Source organism: Agelaius phoeniceus, chromosome 8, assembly GCF_051311805.1.
Source record: "Agelaius phoeniceus isolate bAgePho1 chromosome 8, bAgePho1.hap1, whole genome shotgun sequence".
Taxonomy (NCBI): domain Eukaryota; kingdom Metazoa; phylum Chordata; class Aves; order Passeriformes; family Icteridae; genus Agelaius; species Agelaius phoeniceus.
The window spans coordinates 27,041,662-27,059,922 of NC_135272.1; the positions used below are offsets into that span (position 1 = coordinate 27,041,662).

Here is an 18,261-nt window from a genome sequence, read left to right on the forward strand (position 1 = left end):
TACTGTGGCTCTGCAGGCAGATCTCAGTTTGTCTTGTTAGCTACAGGCAGCCATCACTGCCTGCTTATGGTGCTCTGGAGTAGAATACCTATTGGAAAAAAAAAGGAGGGGGGAAACATACAGCAACAGCTGTACTCACCCCAAAGGCTGGAAAGGGGCTGGCACTGGCATAAAGCCTGATACAAAACAAAAGGTTAGCTTACACTGCCACGGCCAGCCTGGATGTCATGCAAGAGCCACACAAAGCACCACCAACCCTGTACTCAGCCTTCAGTCATGTATTCTTCCAACAACTCTGATCTCTCTTCCCCTCCTGCTGACACGAAGCCCTGGTGCCTTGCTGAGGCTTCATGCAGGGGAGCAGGCACCAGGGCTCAGCTGACATTTATTGGAGCTTGACTCCCCTACACTTGGAAAAATGCCTTTTTCCCATGCTGACCTGTGCAGGAGCAAGTTGCAGGAAACATATTTGAGCCCTTACCTGACCAACAGCCAGCTTAGCCATGCTGCTCTGCATGGTGGAGCCATGGTGTCTGAGGTTGTGGGGCTGCACCAGACCCATCAAGCCTGTCCTTCAGCTGCACCAGCACTGCCAGGGGCTGCTGGGGACACTGCACAGCTGATAAGCACCTTGACCTGTGCAAAGCAGCTCCACCAAGCCTGTGCCTCCCATCAGCCCTCAGTGATTAGCTGAGGGTGGATTATTAACTGTTTTCACCTTTCCCTCAGCACAGTACCACACTGTGCCTAGCACCAGCTCTGCCTCCTGAGCCTTACACCAGCTGGAACCTTGAAAGGTTCCAACTTGTGCTCTGCCAAGGCCAGTGAGTGTGTAACCACACCCACCAGAGCACCCCCCCCCACACACACACGCAAAGCTGATATGGGGGGCACAGTCTCAAAAAACAACCACTGAGCCCAGCACCTTCCCAGAAGTGCTGTACTGCTGGTGCATCCCCACTTGGCCACTTGGGAAAGATCACAGGAGGTCCAAACAAGGAGCTCTCCCTCAGACACAAATCCTAGGACCACAGCTGCCTCTAAAGGGGAAGCAGGCAGGAACTCAGATGCAAGGTTGGGCTCTTCCACAGAGCTGTGCTGCTGTTGTAGGAGCCCTGCCCCACACCCCTGCACTTGGTGCTGGGAGTTAGCACAGACTTGCCCTGTAAGGCCACAGCTGATTAGGCCTTCCCTGGTCCCTGACCTGGAAGGAAAGTTTTATATGCCAAAAAGTTGCTGTCATTTTTTCAGTCCCATGTAAGAGCAGCTCAGCTTTCTCTCACAGACTCTTTCTCCTTAGCACATGCCCCACAGCCAGATGCTGTGCATTACATAGCCCTTAGAGGACCTCTGAGCATTACTAGAGGGTAATGATACTGCAGGGTCTTTGACCCCATGCTGGTCTCTTACAGTCCTGGAGTGAGGAAGAGCAGAGGAAGGAAGTGGGCACTGATCCAGCAGGCCCAGTAAACACAGCCCTATAAGGTGTGAATTCAGTTCACAGCATGACAGCATATTAATTACCAAGTGCCATGGCCAGCCCATAGAAGAGCACAGCTAACAGGAACAATTGGAGGAAGGGAGAGCAGAGCACATGCAGGGAACAGCCCATTCTAAAATACCAAGCATAAGTAGTTTAAAGCATTGTTACTATTTTGGGCAAAAGCAAAGACAATCCTGTCCTTAGCAAGAGCCAGTGGGAGGGGAGAAGGAGGCTTGACAGGAAAAGGTCCATGGCAGCTGGACCATCATCCTACAGCTCCTGAAGTGGTGACTTCTGAGCACTGACCTAACATTACACACCACTTCAGCATGGACAAGAACAAATTCTCATCCACGTCTTTACTCCCAGAGAAGCATCAACAACTGCAAGAATACTGCATGACTTACATACAAGGACATTCAGTGCTGTAGAAGAGGGTGATGGCTGTGTGCTGTTTAGGCATATTAGTCACACCAGTTCAGGGCACTTCAAGATGTTTTCCTGCATTTCAGAGCATGGTCTTGAGGTGTACAGCAGCCCAGGTCAGATGAGCAGAGCTCTCTCACACCAAGCTCTGCTCCAGGGCTTTAGCTGGGCATCCACCAAAGCCCTCCCACCCCACAACCCAACCCTACAGTGAAACTCAGCATCTGGAGGCTGCTGATCTAACACATTCCTCCCAGCCACATGCTGCCCAGCTGGCTCCCCACTCTTCTTCCCAGGCTTGAGTCAGCACCCAGGCTGCCTTCTGCTCAAGAGGGCCCCAGTCATAGGGTGATGGGGAAGGCAGCCCTACACCCCAACAGTACCAAAGGGATACCAGAATGAGACAGTTGGAAAAATAACAAAGCCCAGCCAGGCAAAGATGCACTTCTGCAGCAAAAGCAGACAGCAACATTAACATTCCTCTGACCAACCTGAGCTACATTGTGCACAGAACCATGCTGCAGGGGCATTTACAGATAGGAGCAGTTTTTGCTTTGACAGATTCAGAAAGCAACAAACTGCTTTTTCTCAAGCACTCAGGTTTCCAAAGTCTCTATTCCCTGCTCTGCCATACCTCAAATCCCCATAATTTCTGAAAAGCAGCAGTTCTTCCTGGGCAGGTGGCCCAGGGCCCAGCCCACACCCACACTCCACCCCAGCCATTTTTTGACAGGGTGGAGTCACTTTCACAACAGAAGCCTTGACACACATCCAGCCCTGAGCCCTGCTCTACCAAAACAGTTGGAAACAATCTGCCATCTGCTTCATCAGCACACAACTATCACCCTCTTCCCCCAGCACAAACCTGCTACACCAGCTGTTTCTCCCAGCCCTGCCTTCAACCACGCTGGGCAGGACCAAGCACCTGGAAGAGCTTTTGCTTATAGTGAGCCAAGAAAACAAGAGAACAGAGCCATTTCTCCTTCTGTTTGTTTATTTGTGATAGAAGAGCAGCCCAATCTGACAGGGCCTGGCTCCTTCACCTCGTCCTCGAGGCCATCAGCATGTTTTTGGTTACAATCAGAGCAGGTGTCGGGCACCAGGCCAGGAGAGCTGCTGCACTGCCTTGCTGAAGTACAGAGCACATCTTCACACAGGCCCAGTCAGATCCACAAAGGCAAGAGGTGCTCACTTAAAACCACCCTCTACTATGCTCAGGCTAGGCCAGAGCAGGGCTGGACCCAAGCAGGAGAGGCCAGGAGCTGATTTTAGGGGCAGTTATTGCTCAAGTCTTGAATTTACAAGAATGGAAGTAGTCCAAGACTAGGCTGAGCTTGGTCTTCCCCCACTATGGAGCAAGCCACCAGCTGCCTTAGAGGATCAGGTAAGTGTGGCTTAAGCACACACTGAGCACCCAGCCCAGGCACAAGGACAGCAAGGCAACCTGGGCTTATCACAAGGGGGAAGCCTTTCAGGCTGTCACAGCCCCTGCTATGTACTAGGCACAGGGCATGGGTACCGTACTGGGCAGGTCTGGGCCCTTAAGTCCCATAAGTACTGCCCCTACGTTCTCCACTGACACCTGGGCACAGATATGCCAGGGCAGGACTCCCAAGCTGGGCACACAGGGACCAGAAGGGACATGCAGCACTGTGGCATGGAACAAAGTGGCACAAGGCATCGTAGAGCAGGAGCACTCACACATGAGCTGGCAGTAACAAGCAGCCAGGGATGAATCTGCTCATCCATACAAGCTCTTGTGAGCCAGGGAAGAGGAGAGGGCACCAGGACAGGAAGCGGTCTCTTCTTTTGGTCCTACTCAGAAGGAAATGGCCCCTAGGCAGAAGAGCCAGATGTAGGCACTTGGGGAAAGTTCCTTTGGAAACACTGGAATGGGACTGCAGCCCCACAGCTGTGATGCAGGCAGCTGCCTCTCTGCTCAGCAACACTGAGAAACAGCACAAGCCCTCCCAGGAGCAGAAGTGGCCCATGGCTGCTCAGAGCAGAGGGGCTGAGCATGCAGACAGGGGACAGCAGGACTGGGCACAGGGGTACAACAGTCTGTAGGCACTTTACTTGGCTAGTAGCACCCAGGAGCAGAGGGACAGGTCCCAGCTGCCTCTGCCCCGGGGCTCTCATTGGCTCTGGGAGCACTTTACCCTCTAGTTGGCTTTGACCTTGCCATTGGTGACAGTGCCATTTTCATGGATGCTGCTACCGTTGTGCTGGGCTGCTTGCTGAGCCACCCTGGGCAACCGCTTGCCCTTGGTGTAGGACTGGTACCAAAAGTTGGAGAAGAGGATGAAGAAGATGGTCCCATAAATCCAGATAAGGTGAATGAAGATGGGGAACTGGTATTGGCAGTTTGGCATGAAGTAATACTGGGAGATGTGGACGGAGACAATCACAAACTGTGCCTGGGAGCAAGGCAGAGTAAGAACAAGTTATTAATGGGAGCAGGGCCAGGGAACCCACTAGAGACCTTATTTTTAAAGGCTCCTTTAAAAATAGACTCCTTTCCTAGTCTAAAGCAGAGTTCCTTATGGTGAGGCATTCAGCAGCAGCTGGAAGAGGCAGGCACAAGTCTCAGAGCAGCATGTGCCTCTCACCCTCCCAGCACAGCTACAGCCCAGGAGCTGAACAGCACCCACACCCCAACCAGGCTGGTAGGGCTATCAGAGGCCCACAGTGGGGCAGAGCCGCTCAAAACTCAGAGCAATACACTACAGAGGGGACAACTGCTGCTGGGGCTGCACCTTTCAAAGGTACAAGGGCTGGCCTGCCCTTCACATCAGGCACATGCTCTGCTCTACCATACAGACTCACCAGCTGGATGGCTGTGATGTGCTTCTTCCACCACAGGTACTTCTGAAAGGCAGGTCCTGCTGCTGAGAGCCCATAGTAGAAATACATGACAACATGCACCATGGAATTGATCATGGCATGGAATGAGCCCATTCCCCCTGTTAAGATAGATTTTCCATAGTGTAAGTCAATACTCTACAGCAATCAGCACTACACAGAGCTGCTAAGAGCACAACAGGGCCAAAAACCCCTTCTCAGCATGCTGGGGTAACCCTACCCAATCCCTGCACCCAGGCAGTTGCCATCTTACCTGGACCAAACTTGGCTCCCCACCACCAGCTCCATGGCAGAACAGAGTGGTGGAAAAGGTGCAGGAATGTGACTTGCTCATTCTTCTTCCGCAGGACAAAGATCACCTGCAATGAAAGCCCAACAGCATTAAGAACCTGCAGCCTGGGAGCAGCTAGAGCAGGCTGGGCCACTAATCCAGTGTGTGCTCTCAATGATGCTTCACTCCCTCCCCACTCATTGTCATCACCCATTAGGTCACCCCACAGCTTCCAGAGCTGAAGCATGTAAAGAGTGGCCTCAGCACCAACAATCCAGGGTGGCCTCCTTGGCAGTGATGCCAGACAGAAGCACTACCAGGTCAGACTGGAAGGGCTGCAAAAGCACCTACCCCAAATACACTGGGCTCAGCTCCCTGCCCAGCAAGTGGTGAAAAGGCCTTCTCAGTAACTCACCGTGTCTGTCAGTTCAATGAACTTGGAGAAAACAAAGAGCCAAGCAACACTGACCATCTGTAACAGAACAGGTTAACATCAGAGACCTGCCTCAGCCTGAACAAGCCCAGTGAGTGAAGGGCTTCATACAGTTACCCTGGCATGAAACCAAGCCCCAGAGACTACACATCATCTGCGTCAGGAAAGGCAGGAGCTGTGACCCTGCCATCCAAACAGAAGCACTAAAGGCCCTCCCACTTATCAGGAGAGGGATGAGAACTCACCCTGAGGGCCTTGGGGTCCTGTGAGAAGTCCACAGGGTCACATCGCCAGGTGTACCCAGTGAGCCACCCTGCCATCAGGAACTGCAACAAGAGATCATCAGGGTGAGGCCAAACACATCACCCACTGCACATCAAGTTCTGCACAGAAGGGCAGGGAACAGCCAGGAAAAGGGTTCCCCATCACCCACAGCCTGCACACGCTGCTTTACACATGCCTGACCAAGCTACCAATAACTCACCTCATAGACTATGTAAAGGGAGAGTCCCACCAGAAAGAAGTTGTATAGCACCATGAACTTCTTCAGGTTTAGAGGCTTCCTGTTGGCCATTAGCCGGGGACCCAAGGATAGGACAAAGTAGACATATCCCAGAAGGATGCCCATCACAAGGAATGGGGACTGCATCAGTGGATAATCAGCGATGCGGGGGTCTGCAGAGAGAGCCACAGTGCAGAGCAGTTAGCATCCTCACCCCAGCCTGCTGCCAGCACTGCTACTGCCACAGCAGAGGCACGGGCACGGCAATCCTGCTCTAGGACACGAGTGCAAGTAGGGAAGCAGGCTGGGAGCAGAGGCTGGTGAAGTCAGACTCAGCACAGTATAGCCTGAAGCCATGCTGCAGGGCAGCCTGGAGATCATCTGCCCAGGAGAACACAAGTGCCCCAAAACAATTTACACAGGCACTGATGCAAGACAGCCTCATAACAGGCAGTACAAAACCCCCAGAGTTGCATCTGTGTAAGGGCAAAGGCAGGATGCAGTTACACCAAGGGATGCTTCAGGGATGACAGACCACCCCCCAGAGCCTCTGGCACTAAAGCATGTAGTGCTACCTGTCTGATGGCTGGGCAGAGCCAAACACTGACCTGCTTTCTTCATGAAGTCCTGATACATAGTCACAATCCCCTCCATGGTGGTGGCAGTGTCTCTGTGGAAAGAGGCAGGGAAGATCAAGCAGCTGTTTTCCCAGGCTAGCAGCCTACAGAGCATAGCCCTGCAGACCAGTAAACTCCAAGCCCAATTTCAGAGAAACAGTCATGTATCTGGCCAGTGTTGCTTTCAGCTCATCACACACCAGAATCCACTTTCCAGCTGAGCTACAGGCCTCCTCACTTCTCACAGAGCCTGGCTCTGTTTCCCCAGCTCTGCTGGGAACCCCATCATCAAATGCCAGCAGTCCTTCCCTTCACTCAAGGCAAGAACCCAACATTTCAAGCCAGCTAGGAAAGCTTCCAACCTCAGCACTGTATCTCCAGCCCCTTAATCTTGCTCCTGCTGTACAAGCTCAAGCATTATCATCCACAAGCACCAGGACACTGCCAGCAGCATTGGCAGCCATACCACTCAGCACACTTCTCTGTGTGACCCTGGAGCAGAGATGCAGGGCTGGCCCACACTCTCCACAGCACAGTGCCTTTATGGTCAGCTTTGGGCTCCTGCCAACTCGTTCCCACCACAGAAGCAGCACATCACCACTGGCAGGCCCATTACATGAGGAAGGAAATCCATAGGTTCAGAAACAAACATCACTTTCTGATGTCAAAGTTCCTGGTTTCACATCCTTGCACAAAGCCCTCTGGACAAGAAACTACTACCACATAACCTAGTACCTCAGAGGCCAGGTGCATCCTGCTTGGCAATGGCATTTCCACTCCCCTTCCAGACAAGAGAAAGCCCTATGATGGAAGGCTGCAGAGAGAAGGACTGGCACTCCCCACACTTGCTGATCCTCAGTATGAACACACACTAGAAAGTGATCTGGGCAGATGCTCTCCAGAAAAATCAGGAAGGGTTCTTACTGCTGCAGGTAAGTTTTAAACACCCTCACACATTCCCTGTGCTCCCCAACCTCTCCCCAGCCCACAGAACACCAGAGCAGCAGGAAGGGAGGCAGAGCATAGGCCCAGCCTCATCTGACTCATCCATCTGCAAGGGAGGCATTCCTCACAGCTGCTACCAGACACTCCACCTACCCCTTCCCTCCAAGAAGGTGCACTGGAGTCACAGCCCACGCATGGCCTGGGGAAATGGGTCCCCAGCCCAGTCTTCCCAGGAGGTATATTGCTGCCACCACCAGGAAGCACATGGCCTCTTCCAGACCAGCAGCCAGGAAGCTGAAGCCAGAGTACCCCTCTTCTGAGTAAGGTCCCTGAGTACTTGGCAGCCACTGCCACCTCAAGCCCTCACCAGCCAACACCAGCACTGCTCCTTCAGCTTCACAGCAAGAGGAAGAACTCACTGCCATCTTTGCTGTAGGCAGGGTGGCAGCCGACACTTCCTGTGCAGAGCTACCAGGCACCTCCATGGCAGGCTTTGCCAGCAGTAATCTTCAGGGGGGCCTGGCACACACCATTCTGGCTCACCATTCCCTGCAAATCAGTTTGGTGCAGCAGTGGTGCTGGCTCTGTGCCTGCCCAGTCATCCCTTCTGCATTCCTCCAGACTGGGGAGTGCCACCTAACCTCTTTGCAAGGGCAGCAGGCAGGAAGAGGTCTCCTCCTTCACCGCAATCCTCCAAAACACCCATTCCCCCAAGCAAGGCTCCAGAGCACTCTGCAAAGCCATGCAGCCCAAGGACAGAGCCCAAGAAGTTTTGCTGTGTTTCAGAAAGCAGAGAAGGTGGTCCCTTGTGCCATCTTGCAGGCAGAGAGAGCAACAGGGCAAAGCCCATTTAGGACCGATGCCCCCACATATCAGGGGCACCTCAGCAGCAAAATACCTGTTCACCCTCCCAAGCAAGGTTTCAAAGGGTTTAATAGCAAGTAATACTCACTTGTAGTATCACCGTGATGCAAAGTAATATTTAAAGTTCTGGGTACTGCCAAGATAATCCACTCACCATGTGCAGCAAAGGCCAGCTGAAAGTGCAGCAGGAACTATTGCATCCTTAAGAGACACTCAAGGCTCAGCTGTGGGAAACACAGTAAGCACAAGTCTGGAAAGCTGCTGAGCTTTATGTTGCTCTAATGGCTAAGAGCAAGCTCCAAACTTGTCTGTCTAGTTTTAGCTTTCAACCACTACATCCAGCTACACCTTTATTTGCTAGATTGAGGAGCCCTCAAGAGTCAGTTCCCAGCAGAGGCACCTGACTATTCAAGGTCTGTGTTTATCTTATCAAGGTGAATGAGTCAGCCTTACTACAAGTCCAGGGCAGAGACAAAAGTCCTGCCGAGTACTTGCCGATTTTGAGCAGGCTAGGATGAGAAGAGAGTGTCGGTTGTCTTTGAGCTCAGAGCTACATCTCACACTGCAGGAACACACTTCAGCTCAGACACTATGGATCACTTCCCTGACCCTGGGCCACAGTCTCCAGTACCACTGGCCAACTAGGACCCCAGCTCAAAACAATTCAGGGTCCATGGCAGCTATTCCCCCAAGTAGTGGGAGAAGCCCATTTCAAACCAGGACTGGCACAGAAGTGCCCACCAGTGTGAACAGTAACAAGTCTGTCTTATTGCTGTTTTGTGAAGCACCTCTGACACTCCTACAGCCACACATGCCACAGGAAGTTGGAGGCATTGGACTTGTCCTGAACACAGGCTCTGGGCAAGCACCAAGATGTCTACCAAGACAAAAATAATAGAATTATGCTACTAGTAGAATTATAGGCCCCTATGGAAAGGACATGTAAGTTTTCCTTGGTTTCTCTAGGCAGAACAACATCCTCCTAAATTAAGCTAACAGAGCAACCACATCTCCAGAGAAACCCCTGAGGTCTTCAGGTCTTTGGGAGACCTGGCATCTGTCCCCACTGGCATGCTACATCATCCTACATCAAAGTGGCCAAAGTATGCCTATGCTCAGTGAGCAGATGCAGGTATGTCTTTCCCTCCTCCTCTGCCCCTCAGGGGGCAGCCACTGACCTTGGGGTGTTGACAGCTGAGCAGCAAAGTGGGAGTTGCAGGGCACACTCAAGAGTTACCTTCACTAGGCAAGGGGGTGTGAAGTGCACTTGCCTGCCTAAACCATGACTGCTCCATGCCAGCCTTTCTGCTGCAGGCAGGGGTTTTCCAGCACAGAGCACCAACTGTCCAGGAACCTGAACTCTCCTCTGTGCACAGCACCCTTCAACACTTTGAGAGGGGTTCATCATCCAGACAGGCATCAGCTCTTACTGCACTCCACATCACACACTACAGCTGTTCACAGCTCAGTGGTTGGATCTGTCCTCTCTGCACATGGGGGACACTTTAACTCCTCCTAAATCCTGACCTTCTTAAGCAAGGAGTTGGGAACAGATGCAGAATCCAAAACTGAGCCTTGAACATCTGAAGAGAAATCAAGCAAATAGGTCCAAGCATTCCAAATGAGCAGGAACCCTAGGGGCCCAAACACACCCTAGATGATACAGAGAAACCTTGCAACACATCTCCTATCTCTCAACAACAGGGAGTCGCTTCCCCATGTCAGACAAAAAGTTCCCACTATTTGCAAACTAGGGTATCAGGCCACAATCTGCTCCAGTAACCAACATCAAGGATTAAATACTTGCTTACACCAAGCAATGTGTAGACTGCATATTTCCAGCAAGCTATAGAGCTAATTAATGCAACTTCAGCAGCAACAGCAAGGCCTTTTATGACCAGCCCCAGTCAGGCCACAGCACTGTCAGAACCATGACACTGACAGAGACCAGAGTTAGTTTTGTTAACAGCCTTGCAGGGCACACATCTCCCCACACAACTATCTGCATGCAACAGACTCTGCCCCAGACATTGAACACTCCTACTCCTCATTCAGGAGCATTCAGGTCAGAAATCAGTCCTGTAATAAGTGCAAAAGCAAACACCCTCATCTCCCCACTAGTTTAATTAAAGGCAGCACCAAAACCATCTGCTAGGTGGCCACAGAGCTGCCACCCCAGGGAGAGCTGGCAAAGGGCCCTTGCTGAACTGGCTGAAGCAGGCCTGGCCCTGTAGGGCTTCCCAGGGAGTAGCAGCCCTCAAAGGTCAGGAGATAATCAGTTGGCCAGATGTGAAACTAACTCACATCCCTAACCTACAGGCTGGCAACAAGGCTGGCTGCCTGATGCAGCTTTGAGCTCCACCACCTCTCAGGAAGAGGCATCTTCCTCCCCCAGCTCCCCACCATGGCACCTACCCAATTGCCTGGCATTCCAGAAAGTCACCATGGGGTCCAGCAAAGGCTGCACACAGCCCCATGTGCCCATGGACTATATTCCCCTGCAGAAGAGTGGAACTGATCAAGCCAGCCACAGACAGGGGTGTGTACTGCACACACAAGGCTGGCACCACAAAACATCACCACCAAGAGCTGACAGCCACAGCTCCAGCAGCTTTCCTGAGCTTATGCACAAGCGAATCCAGCAAGATGAGCAACATGCAAATTTATCTGCCCCAAACAACACACAGGCAGCAAGGCAGTCAGAGCAAGACAAGAGAGAGAAGGAGCCCAGCCAGCAATAAGCTGCAAACCCCTGTTTTCTATCAACTCTGTAGTGGGATCACTCTAAGACTCAAGTGTACAGTGAAGCACAGAAAACTGAATTTGGATCCCCACTGTCTGCTGCTCTGTGCTCAATGAAAGGGAGAGGGGCTTGTAACCAGGCAGTACACACTCATTTCACACACAGCATCTCCTAACACCAGCTCAAACACATGCAGCAGAGGCCACTCAACAGGAGAGCTGTATTCAAGTACACTTGCATTCCTGCTAATAATTTCAGCCATTCACTGAAGACTCAAGTTAAGATAGCATTGTCCACATGCTTCCAAAGTAATGTTTTTTCTCAAAAGAAATCAGTATAAAGACATGCCTGTCACCAGCCACAGAAGACAAGTCTGGCAGGACAACCAGAGCTTCTATGTTTCAAGTGTGGAAAGTCACACCAACAGATATGGGCAGTAAAGCAACTCTGCTAGCCTGGCACCTCAGCTCTTGAGGACTTGGGGCAAACTCTGATTGGAATTTGAGAACAACCACTCCCAGAACTCCAGTCACAACTTAACTACAAAGATTTCAAGGAAACTTTATGCTAGCAGCACCAGATAAGTTTTCCCATTTGAATCCTATCCATTAGTCACTTCCTCTGGCTCGCATGCTTCATGCTGAGTGTCAAAGGACATGGCCGACAACCTGGTACCGTATACTCTACACCAGCATATTCTCAAGTCAGTACAGGAGGTACTGTGAGACATAAGGGATGCCAACTCTCAAAGTTGTGATATGTAACAGCTCTTGCAAGAGCTGCCATTGCAACTGGTGAGGGAATCACACTGGCTGGGTGCTGCGCCTGGCACATAGGACCCAAGTGGCAGGAAGTGCCCTGCCTGAAGATGAGCAGTTTCCTCATCCTCACCAAGTGTGTGTTAATACCCTACCACTCTCTCACGAAGTGGCTGTAAAACCCTGAGGCCTTTGGATAGCATCCTACAAACAGATTAAGCTCTCCCCTTCCCATACTCACTGGAAGCAGGGAAAGCAAGAGGAGACTCCCACATTAGCAGGAGAGCTCTGACTGACAGTCAGTGTGGCACCTCACAAGTTTTCAGGGAAAGGGGGACATCCATTGCAATAGGGTTTGGTAACCTTGTACAAAAATCAAGGCAGATAATCAGACTTCAAGGTTCCACAAGAGCACACCAAGAGCAGTAAGATGTTTAATATGCACAGCATACTTTTTGCAGGGGCAGCACCTCCTCAAGCTGTAAAGAGTAGGTTTACTCCTTATCACATTCAAAGCCAGTGGCTGCATATTCAGAGAACCGATATCAGTAGAGATGAGAGCAGATGAGATGAGAAAAAAAACACAGAAAAGGCAACATTAGAAAGAAAATCTGACATAGCAAAGAACAAAGGAGTAAAGAAGTGAAGGAAAAAAGAAACAGTATGAGATACCAACAGAAATGGGAAAAAAAGGTATTTCCTTTCTGAATAACCATATTGATCTCTGTCACTCCCTCATACAGTACCAAGTGAAGGGGGAAGGTAGGGATGGCTGAGCTCCCTCTCTGAAGTGAAAGCACCCAGCAGCCCCCCAGAGTGCACAGAGCACGCTCAGGAAGGACAGAGCTAGGCCAACTTCTAACACCTGCATCCAAAATCAGGTCAGCCTTCTAAAGCCACCTAGCAAAGAAACAGAGTACCTCTATCTGGAGGTGGGACAGGCTGTACCACAGCACTCATCTCTGGTTTTAATCACTATGCAAATGCCCCAATACAAGGTTTCACCTCTGTTCTCACAGCCCTGGCTGTAATCATGACACAGTAATGATTAGTGTGCTCTACCCCACTGAGGCCGGCACATTAATTAGACAGGTACAGCAAGACAAGATGGACATTAAAATCTACAAGGCAAGATGCAGAAAGGAAAGACTCACAAATCCCCCCCAACAGCTTTATTTTGACGATTCAAGAAGACCAGGTATGAACCCAGAGACACTTCTCAACAAGACAAGAGGCCACTGCCTGGAACTTACCATGGCACCAGCTTTGGGTCCTGCACCCTCCACACCAAGAAGGCAGTGCAGTGACACAATCTTCTAACAAGAGAGCAGGACGTTCTCTGACAGTATGAAGATGTCATAGTCCAGTAGCACAGTATATGCACCTAGAACCCAACATGCCTGAGGCTTAATGGTTACTACATTCGAGGAGGTTCACAGCCTTCCAAGCACAAAGAACGTGAAGTATGAAACCTGACTATCTCAACACAGGTGTAGATTGACCACTCAGTCAATCCTCAGTCAATTCCCTGTCTGTACTGCTTCTACAGCTGTACAGACATGGAAAGCCTCTTAGGGTTAAATAGAAGCAGCATGAGTTATAAAATCTGTGTGTGCACAGAGCAAATCTTAAACTATGAGAGCAAGCTAGCTGGTCTGATCCACAGGGTAAGATAGCTCCTTGCCACAAAGCTGGAGAACTTGCTGCCAGTGACAGCTCACCACCCCAAGCCATCCCAGAGCAAAGAATCGATCCTATGACACACAAAATCAAGAAACATCAGACCCAGTTACCACCTCCACCACCCTCAAGCCACTAAAGGCTCAGAATGCAGACAACAGCCTGATGGTGGGGAAGAGGCTGTGGCAGCTGCAACTTGTCATCTCTGAGCAACAGCAGCCCCACAACTCCTGCAGGGAAGAGTCCTGGCTCCTGGGGACCGTCTCCTCCCTGTAAGAGCCCAAGCTGCCTCACCTGTTTGACTGGCAAGAACCAGACTTTCCAGCCCAAGTACTCCCACCATCTGACAGCCAGCAGGGCACAACTACCAGAACTCCAATACAAAAGCACAGAAACACAGAGCATCTCTTGGGCCATCACAGGCACCACTCCCAGTGTCCCTCATAAGCATCTCAGGCTGAGTGTTCACTATGCTGTAACCCCCAGCAGAAAAGAAGAAAGCATTCACCTGTAACATTCAAGGACAGCACCTAGCAAAGCACCTGCCCCTGCCCCAGCTTCAGAGGTCCCTCAGGATGCAAAGCTTTTCTCCACCAGGAGAGAAAGGAGACACTATCCAACTTCGATAAGCTCCCTTACTTATCTCTTACATATGGTAAGAGACACCTCTAGGTCAGAGTGAGCTTTTACTCCTTAGTCTCAGTTTTAACAGTACTTTCATATTACACTTCCTCCCTGAAGGACCACATAATCCCCCCCAACTGGCTTTCAGGAAACAAAAATAAGAACACAACCTAAGGCAGGACCACAGAGGCCCAGGCTGTGTGGGTGGCACAGCTTAATCTCCACAGCAAGATGTAGCAAGTAGATGCTGCAACAACTGGCATCTTGCTGTTTCTCATAGGAACCGGCTATTAGCAGCAGCTCACACCCATGAGCTAGAGGGGCTTCCTAGGAAAGAGATAAGGCACAGCAGTCTCAGCCAAGCCCCAAGGACTCCGCCAGCTGTTTGACTCTAAACTACCCTCAAGAAGCTGCCCAGCAGGTCTGGTGGGAAGGTCAGCTCCATCCAGCTAGGAATCTGCCCTGGCTGCATTCTGGTAGAAGAGAAGGTGGTCAGTTTGGGACAGCACAGCAGGATGGATGCACTGCTGCATAGACAATCCTGGCCTCCAGGATGGGAAGAGATGCTCTGAGGAAATGCACTAGCAGGTAAAGCATCCAGTGTTATTCCATGCTGCCCACTGAGTATAGGAAGGAGTATTCACCCCACTTTTCCCTCCCTGCCTTTCAGATGGCAGAACCAACATGATCAGTCACAGGGAAAGCACCTGACAGCCCCTCTACAGGCAGCAGCCCAGGCACTGGCACATGAGGCATGGACTGCCACCCCCAAAGCTTAGCCTCTTGTTGCAATGCCTATTTATGCTGCCTCATTTAGTCTGTTACAACGTAAAAATAAGTAGCTTTCCCAGCTTCCCCTTCGCTACAACAGAGGAGCTGGCCCACGTAAAGAGATCTACACACCATGCCCTGAACTGCCAGTGGTTATCGAGCCCACAGTGGTCAAGGAAGCACAGACCGCTGTGAACGACCACACCAGTGCCAGGCCAGCCCGAGGCCAGGCAACTGCTGCTACCAGGGGGGCTGACAGTGACCTCCTCCTCCTGCTGCTACCAGGGGGGCTGACAGTGACCTCCTCCTCCTGCTGCTACCAGGGGGCTGACAGCGACCTCCTCCTCCTGCTGCCGCCGCGTTCCAGAGCGAGGGCCAGCGGGAGGCCAAGCACCTACACGAGCCGGCACTCAAAGCTGACATTGTGTCGCAGCAGCGGGGGAGGCCTGGTACTGCCACCCTGCCCGGGGGAGGAGGGAAGAGCCTTCTGAATGGTTACATTGATGCCGACGGCTGGGTAAAAGAAAGCTGCCCGGCCGCCGGGGGCTGCTCGCGTCCCGCTGCAGAGAAGCCCCAGGAGACCACAGCCCTCGGCTGCTCAGCGGACCCGCGGCTCAGCCCGGTGCCTACGGCAGGAGCCGGGCAGTTTCCCGCTCAGCCTTGCTGCCATCCCTGCCAGTCCCTCTGGCAAAGGCCCCGGCCCCACTGCCGCCGGAGTGAGCGCCGGGTCCCCCCGCCCGGGCGGTTCCCGGCCCGGCTCGGGTGTGGCGCGGACGGGCCCGGAAGCGGGGCCTGCGCGGCTGGGAAGGGCCGCAGCGGGCCCACAGAGGCCCCGCGCCGCCGCCGCGATGTGTGCGGGTTCAGCCACCTTCCAGCGAGCCCGCGGGGCTACTCCGCTGCCTGTGGAGCTGGGACAATCCCGCCAAAGCGCCAACAGGGCGATGGCGATCTCGCTCCTGAGGCTGCGCAGCCGGCGGTCCCTGAGCCGGGAAGCAGGCGTACCCTGGGCTCGGGCCACCGGCCAGCAGCGGGGAGACAGCCCCTTCACGGCCGGGACCCAGCGAGGCCTCTGGCAGAGGCCGGTGTTTGTGCCACGGAACACAGCGTGGAGGAACAGTCCTTGCCCTCGGCCGGCCGGGAAGGCATCCCAGCCTCGCACGGAGGGGCCGGCTCTGCCCCGAAGGAGAGCGGCCGACTGCGGAAGGGAATTGCGCCCTTCCCTGGCACCATGGGTGCGCTGAGACAGCGGCACCAGGCTGTGAGCCAAGGAGCACTACAGCTCCTCACAGGACCCTGTTGCTTTTGAGAAAAAAAACCACAAACCCAAAAACCACTTCAACAGCTCAACTCGGACTCCACTTCTGTCTCTCCGTCTGACACGGGCAGGTTTGCACACCGGTGGATTTACCACACGGTACTACGGGTGCCCCCCTTTTCCGGAGGGGTGACAGCCTCTACAGCCGCACCCAGCGTGATCACCCGCCAAGTGCACGTCACAGTACCACAACACCCATCCCACCCATCAGGCCACGGCCTCCCCACCCCTGTGCTGAGGAGACACCACACACCTCCTCCCATGACCGTGAGCATCCCAGGTGAGGGGAAAATGGATATATACACACACGAGCCTCCTCCAGCAGGCGAGTTAACAGGTGCCAAGCAGCACATGGCTTCCCCGGGGCAGGACCCACCATTCCCGGCAGCAAAGCTTAACTCCCCAAAGCAGCTAAACCCTGCTAAGGCCTCCTCAGCATCCTCCGGCTCGGCAACCACCTTCCGAAGCCCCCTCAGCACATCCCAACGACCCACCGCTAACCTCGGACACCTCCACCCAAACTCTCCCTCACAAACACCCCAAATGACCGCTAGAACAGACTAGACATCCCCAGCCCGGCCCCCGCCAGGCCAGAACGAGCCCCACACCCTCCACCCCACGGCCACCCGCACTCACCACCAGCCGCACCCCGTTCTGCCGCCGCCACGGCCGCCCCCGCCATTAAAGCGGGAAGCCCCGCCCCTTTATCGCTGCCGATTGGCAGAAAGTGCAGAGTCCCACCCCCGGGAGAGTCGCGGCCAATCAGCGCGCCCGCCGCGTCCCGCCCGTTCCATGGCCACGCCCGCCGCGGTCGTGCTTGAGGGCCCGGGCGGGCTCTGCCTGTGGAGTCGAGCGGTGTGAGGGGAGGGTGGAAAATGGCTGGGGACGGGTGCGGCTTGCGGCAGGGTCAACGAGCGGTGCGGAGGGCTGGCTCGAGGGTGGTGGTGACGGCATGAGGGAGACCCGTACAGGTCCGTAAACCTGCGGCTCAAGGGCTCTTATCCCCCTCGTGACACCGCAACAGGCACCGCGAGCTTTCGGAGACACCGGACAGAGCCCAGAGACGCCGGCCCGGACGGCGGGCAGTTTCCAGAGTGTTTCCGTCCTGTGGCGCCTCCACATCCAGGCCAATCTGCATCCTAAAAAGTGGCCGGGACTTCAGTCGCGCTCGCCTGCTCTGAAGGCGTTTTCAGAACTCACTATTCTAATTGTTAGGAATCATCTTCTCATTTCCAGCTTAATTTGATGCACGGCTGGTTAATAAACACTTGTTCCTGTGCCAGCGTTGTAATTTATCTCACCACGATCCTGCCTTGGTGTTCGTGCTACAGTGTGTTTGTAGACTGCAATCATCTCCCTCTCAGCCATTACAGGGAAGACTAAACAAGTTTTTCCAGCATTTTCTTACTAGTCTGCCTGTTCCTGCACCTAATGCCATGGTAGCTCTTTTTGCTGTACTGCTGTTCACATTTCCTCTCCTGAAGATGGGTGACCAGGAGCAGTTACAGACTTGTGCTCACCTAGTGAGAGTTTCCCACCTGGACACAGGCAGGGCTGCATTTGCAGAGGCAGGTCAATGTCTATTCTGGTGACTTTCTTGCCCTTTTTTGGTGGTACAGCATTCATTTACTTTCCCCTACATTGTGAATGCGCTACAACATTCTGATTTCATCAGATTACACCTAATATTTATGCCAGTCGTTAAGGAAAATAATTTATAAAAATATCCACAAAGTACCTCAGTAGTAACCCGTGTGTCCTGATATGCTCCCTTTCCTCAGTCTTTGCTTTTGTCTTGACCCGAACCACTCCTTCCCACATGGAATTCCTGTGCTTGTTTCTGCCCCAACACCTACCATGGTTCCTAATTGGTCCCAAGGTTCAGAGCTGCTTCCCTGGAGGACACACAGGGCCTATAGCTTTATAGAAAGAGGGTTTTTTAAGCTATCAAGTTAGTCGACATAATA

The 18,261-nt window shown here is 52.9% G+C and overlaps 1 protein-coding gene across 5 annotated transcripts; it reads right to left on the reverse strand.

The window, feature by feature from the left end:
• Nucleotides 1-2,885: 2,885 nt before the first annotated feature.
• Nucleotides 2,886-17,003, reverse strand: ELOVL1 (ELOVL fatty acid elongase 1). 5 transcript variants are annotated; one of them, XM_054638040.2, is made up of 8 exons: nucleotides 16,931-17,003; nucleotides 6,586-6,647; nucleotides 5,960-6,150; nucleotides 5,721-5,801; nucleotides 5,458-5,514; nucleotides 5,025-5,130; nucleotides 4,736-4,872; nucleotides 2,886-4,326 (listed from the first exon to the last, which is right to left on the reverse strand). In XM_054638040.2, exons 2-8 carry the CDS (start codon nucleotides 6,629-6,631, stop codon nucleotides 4,072-4,074), a joined length of 873 nt encoding a protein of 290 aa, XP_054494015.1. In that variant the 5' UTR covers nucleotides 6,632-6,647; nucleotides 16,931-17,003; the 3' UTR covers nucleotides 2,886-4,071. The 5 variants fall into 5 exon arrangements, with proteins under 5 accessions (XP_054494015.1, XP_077038512.1, XP_077038511.1 ...); XM_077182397.1 differs by lacking the exon at nucleotides 16,931-17,003 and adding an exon at nucleotides 15,982-16,003; XM_077182396.1 differs by lacking the exon at nucleotides 16,931-17,003 and adding an exon at nucleotides 15,848-15,869.
• Nucleotides 17,004-18,261: the final 1,258 nt, after the last annotated feature.

What these genes read in the sequence shown, in the direction of transcription:
- ELOVL1 (XM_054638040.2), bottom strand. Translation starts at nt 6,631, where the DNA reads ATGGAGGGGATTGTGACTATGTATCAGGACTTCATGAAGAAAGCAG. An exon ending in AGGACCCCAAGGCCCTCAGG is followed by an intron (nt 5,515 to 5,720) that starts GTGAGTTCTCAT and finishes GTTCTGTTACAG; the next exon opens with ATGGTCAGTGTTGCTTGGCT. An exon ending in TCATTGAACTGACAGACACG is followed by an intron (nt 5,131 to 5,457) that starts GTGAGTTACTGA and finishes CTTTCATTGCAG; the next exon opens with GTGATCTTTGTCCTGCGGAA.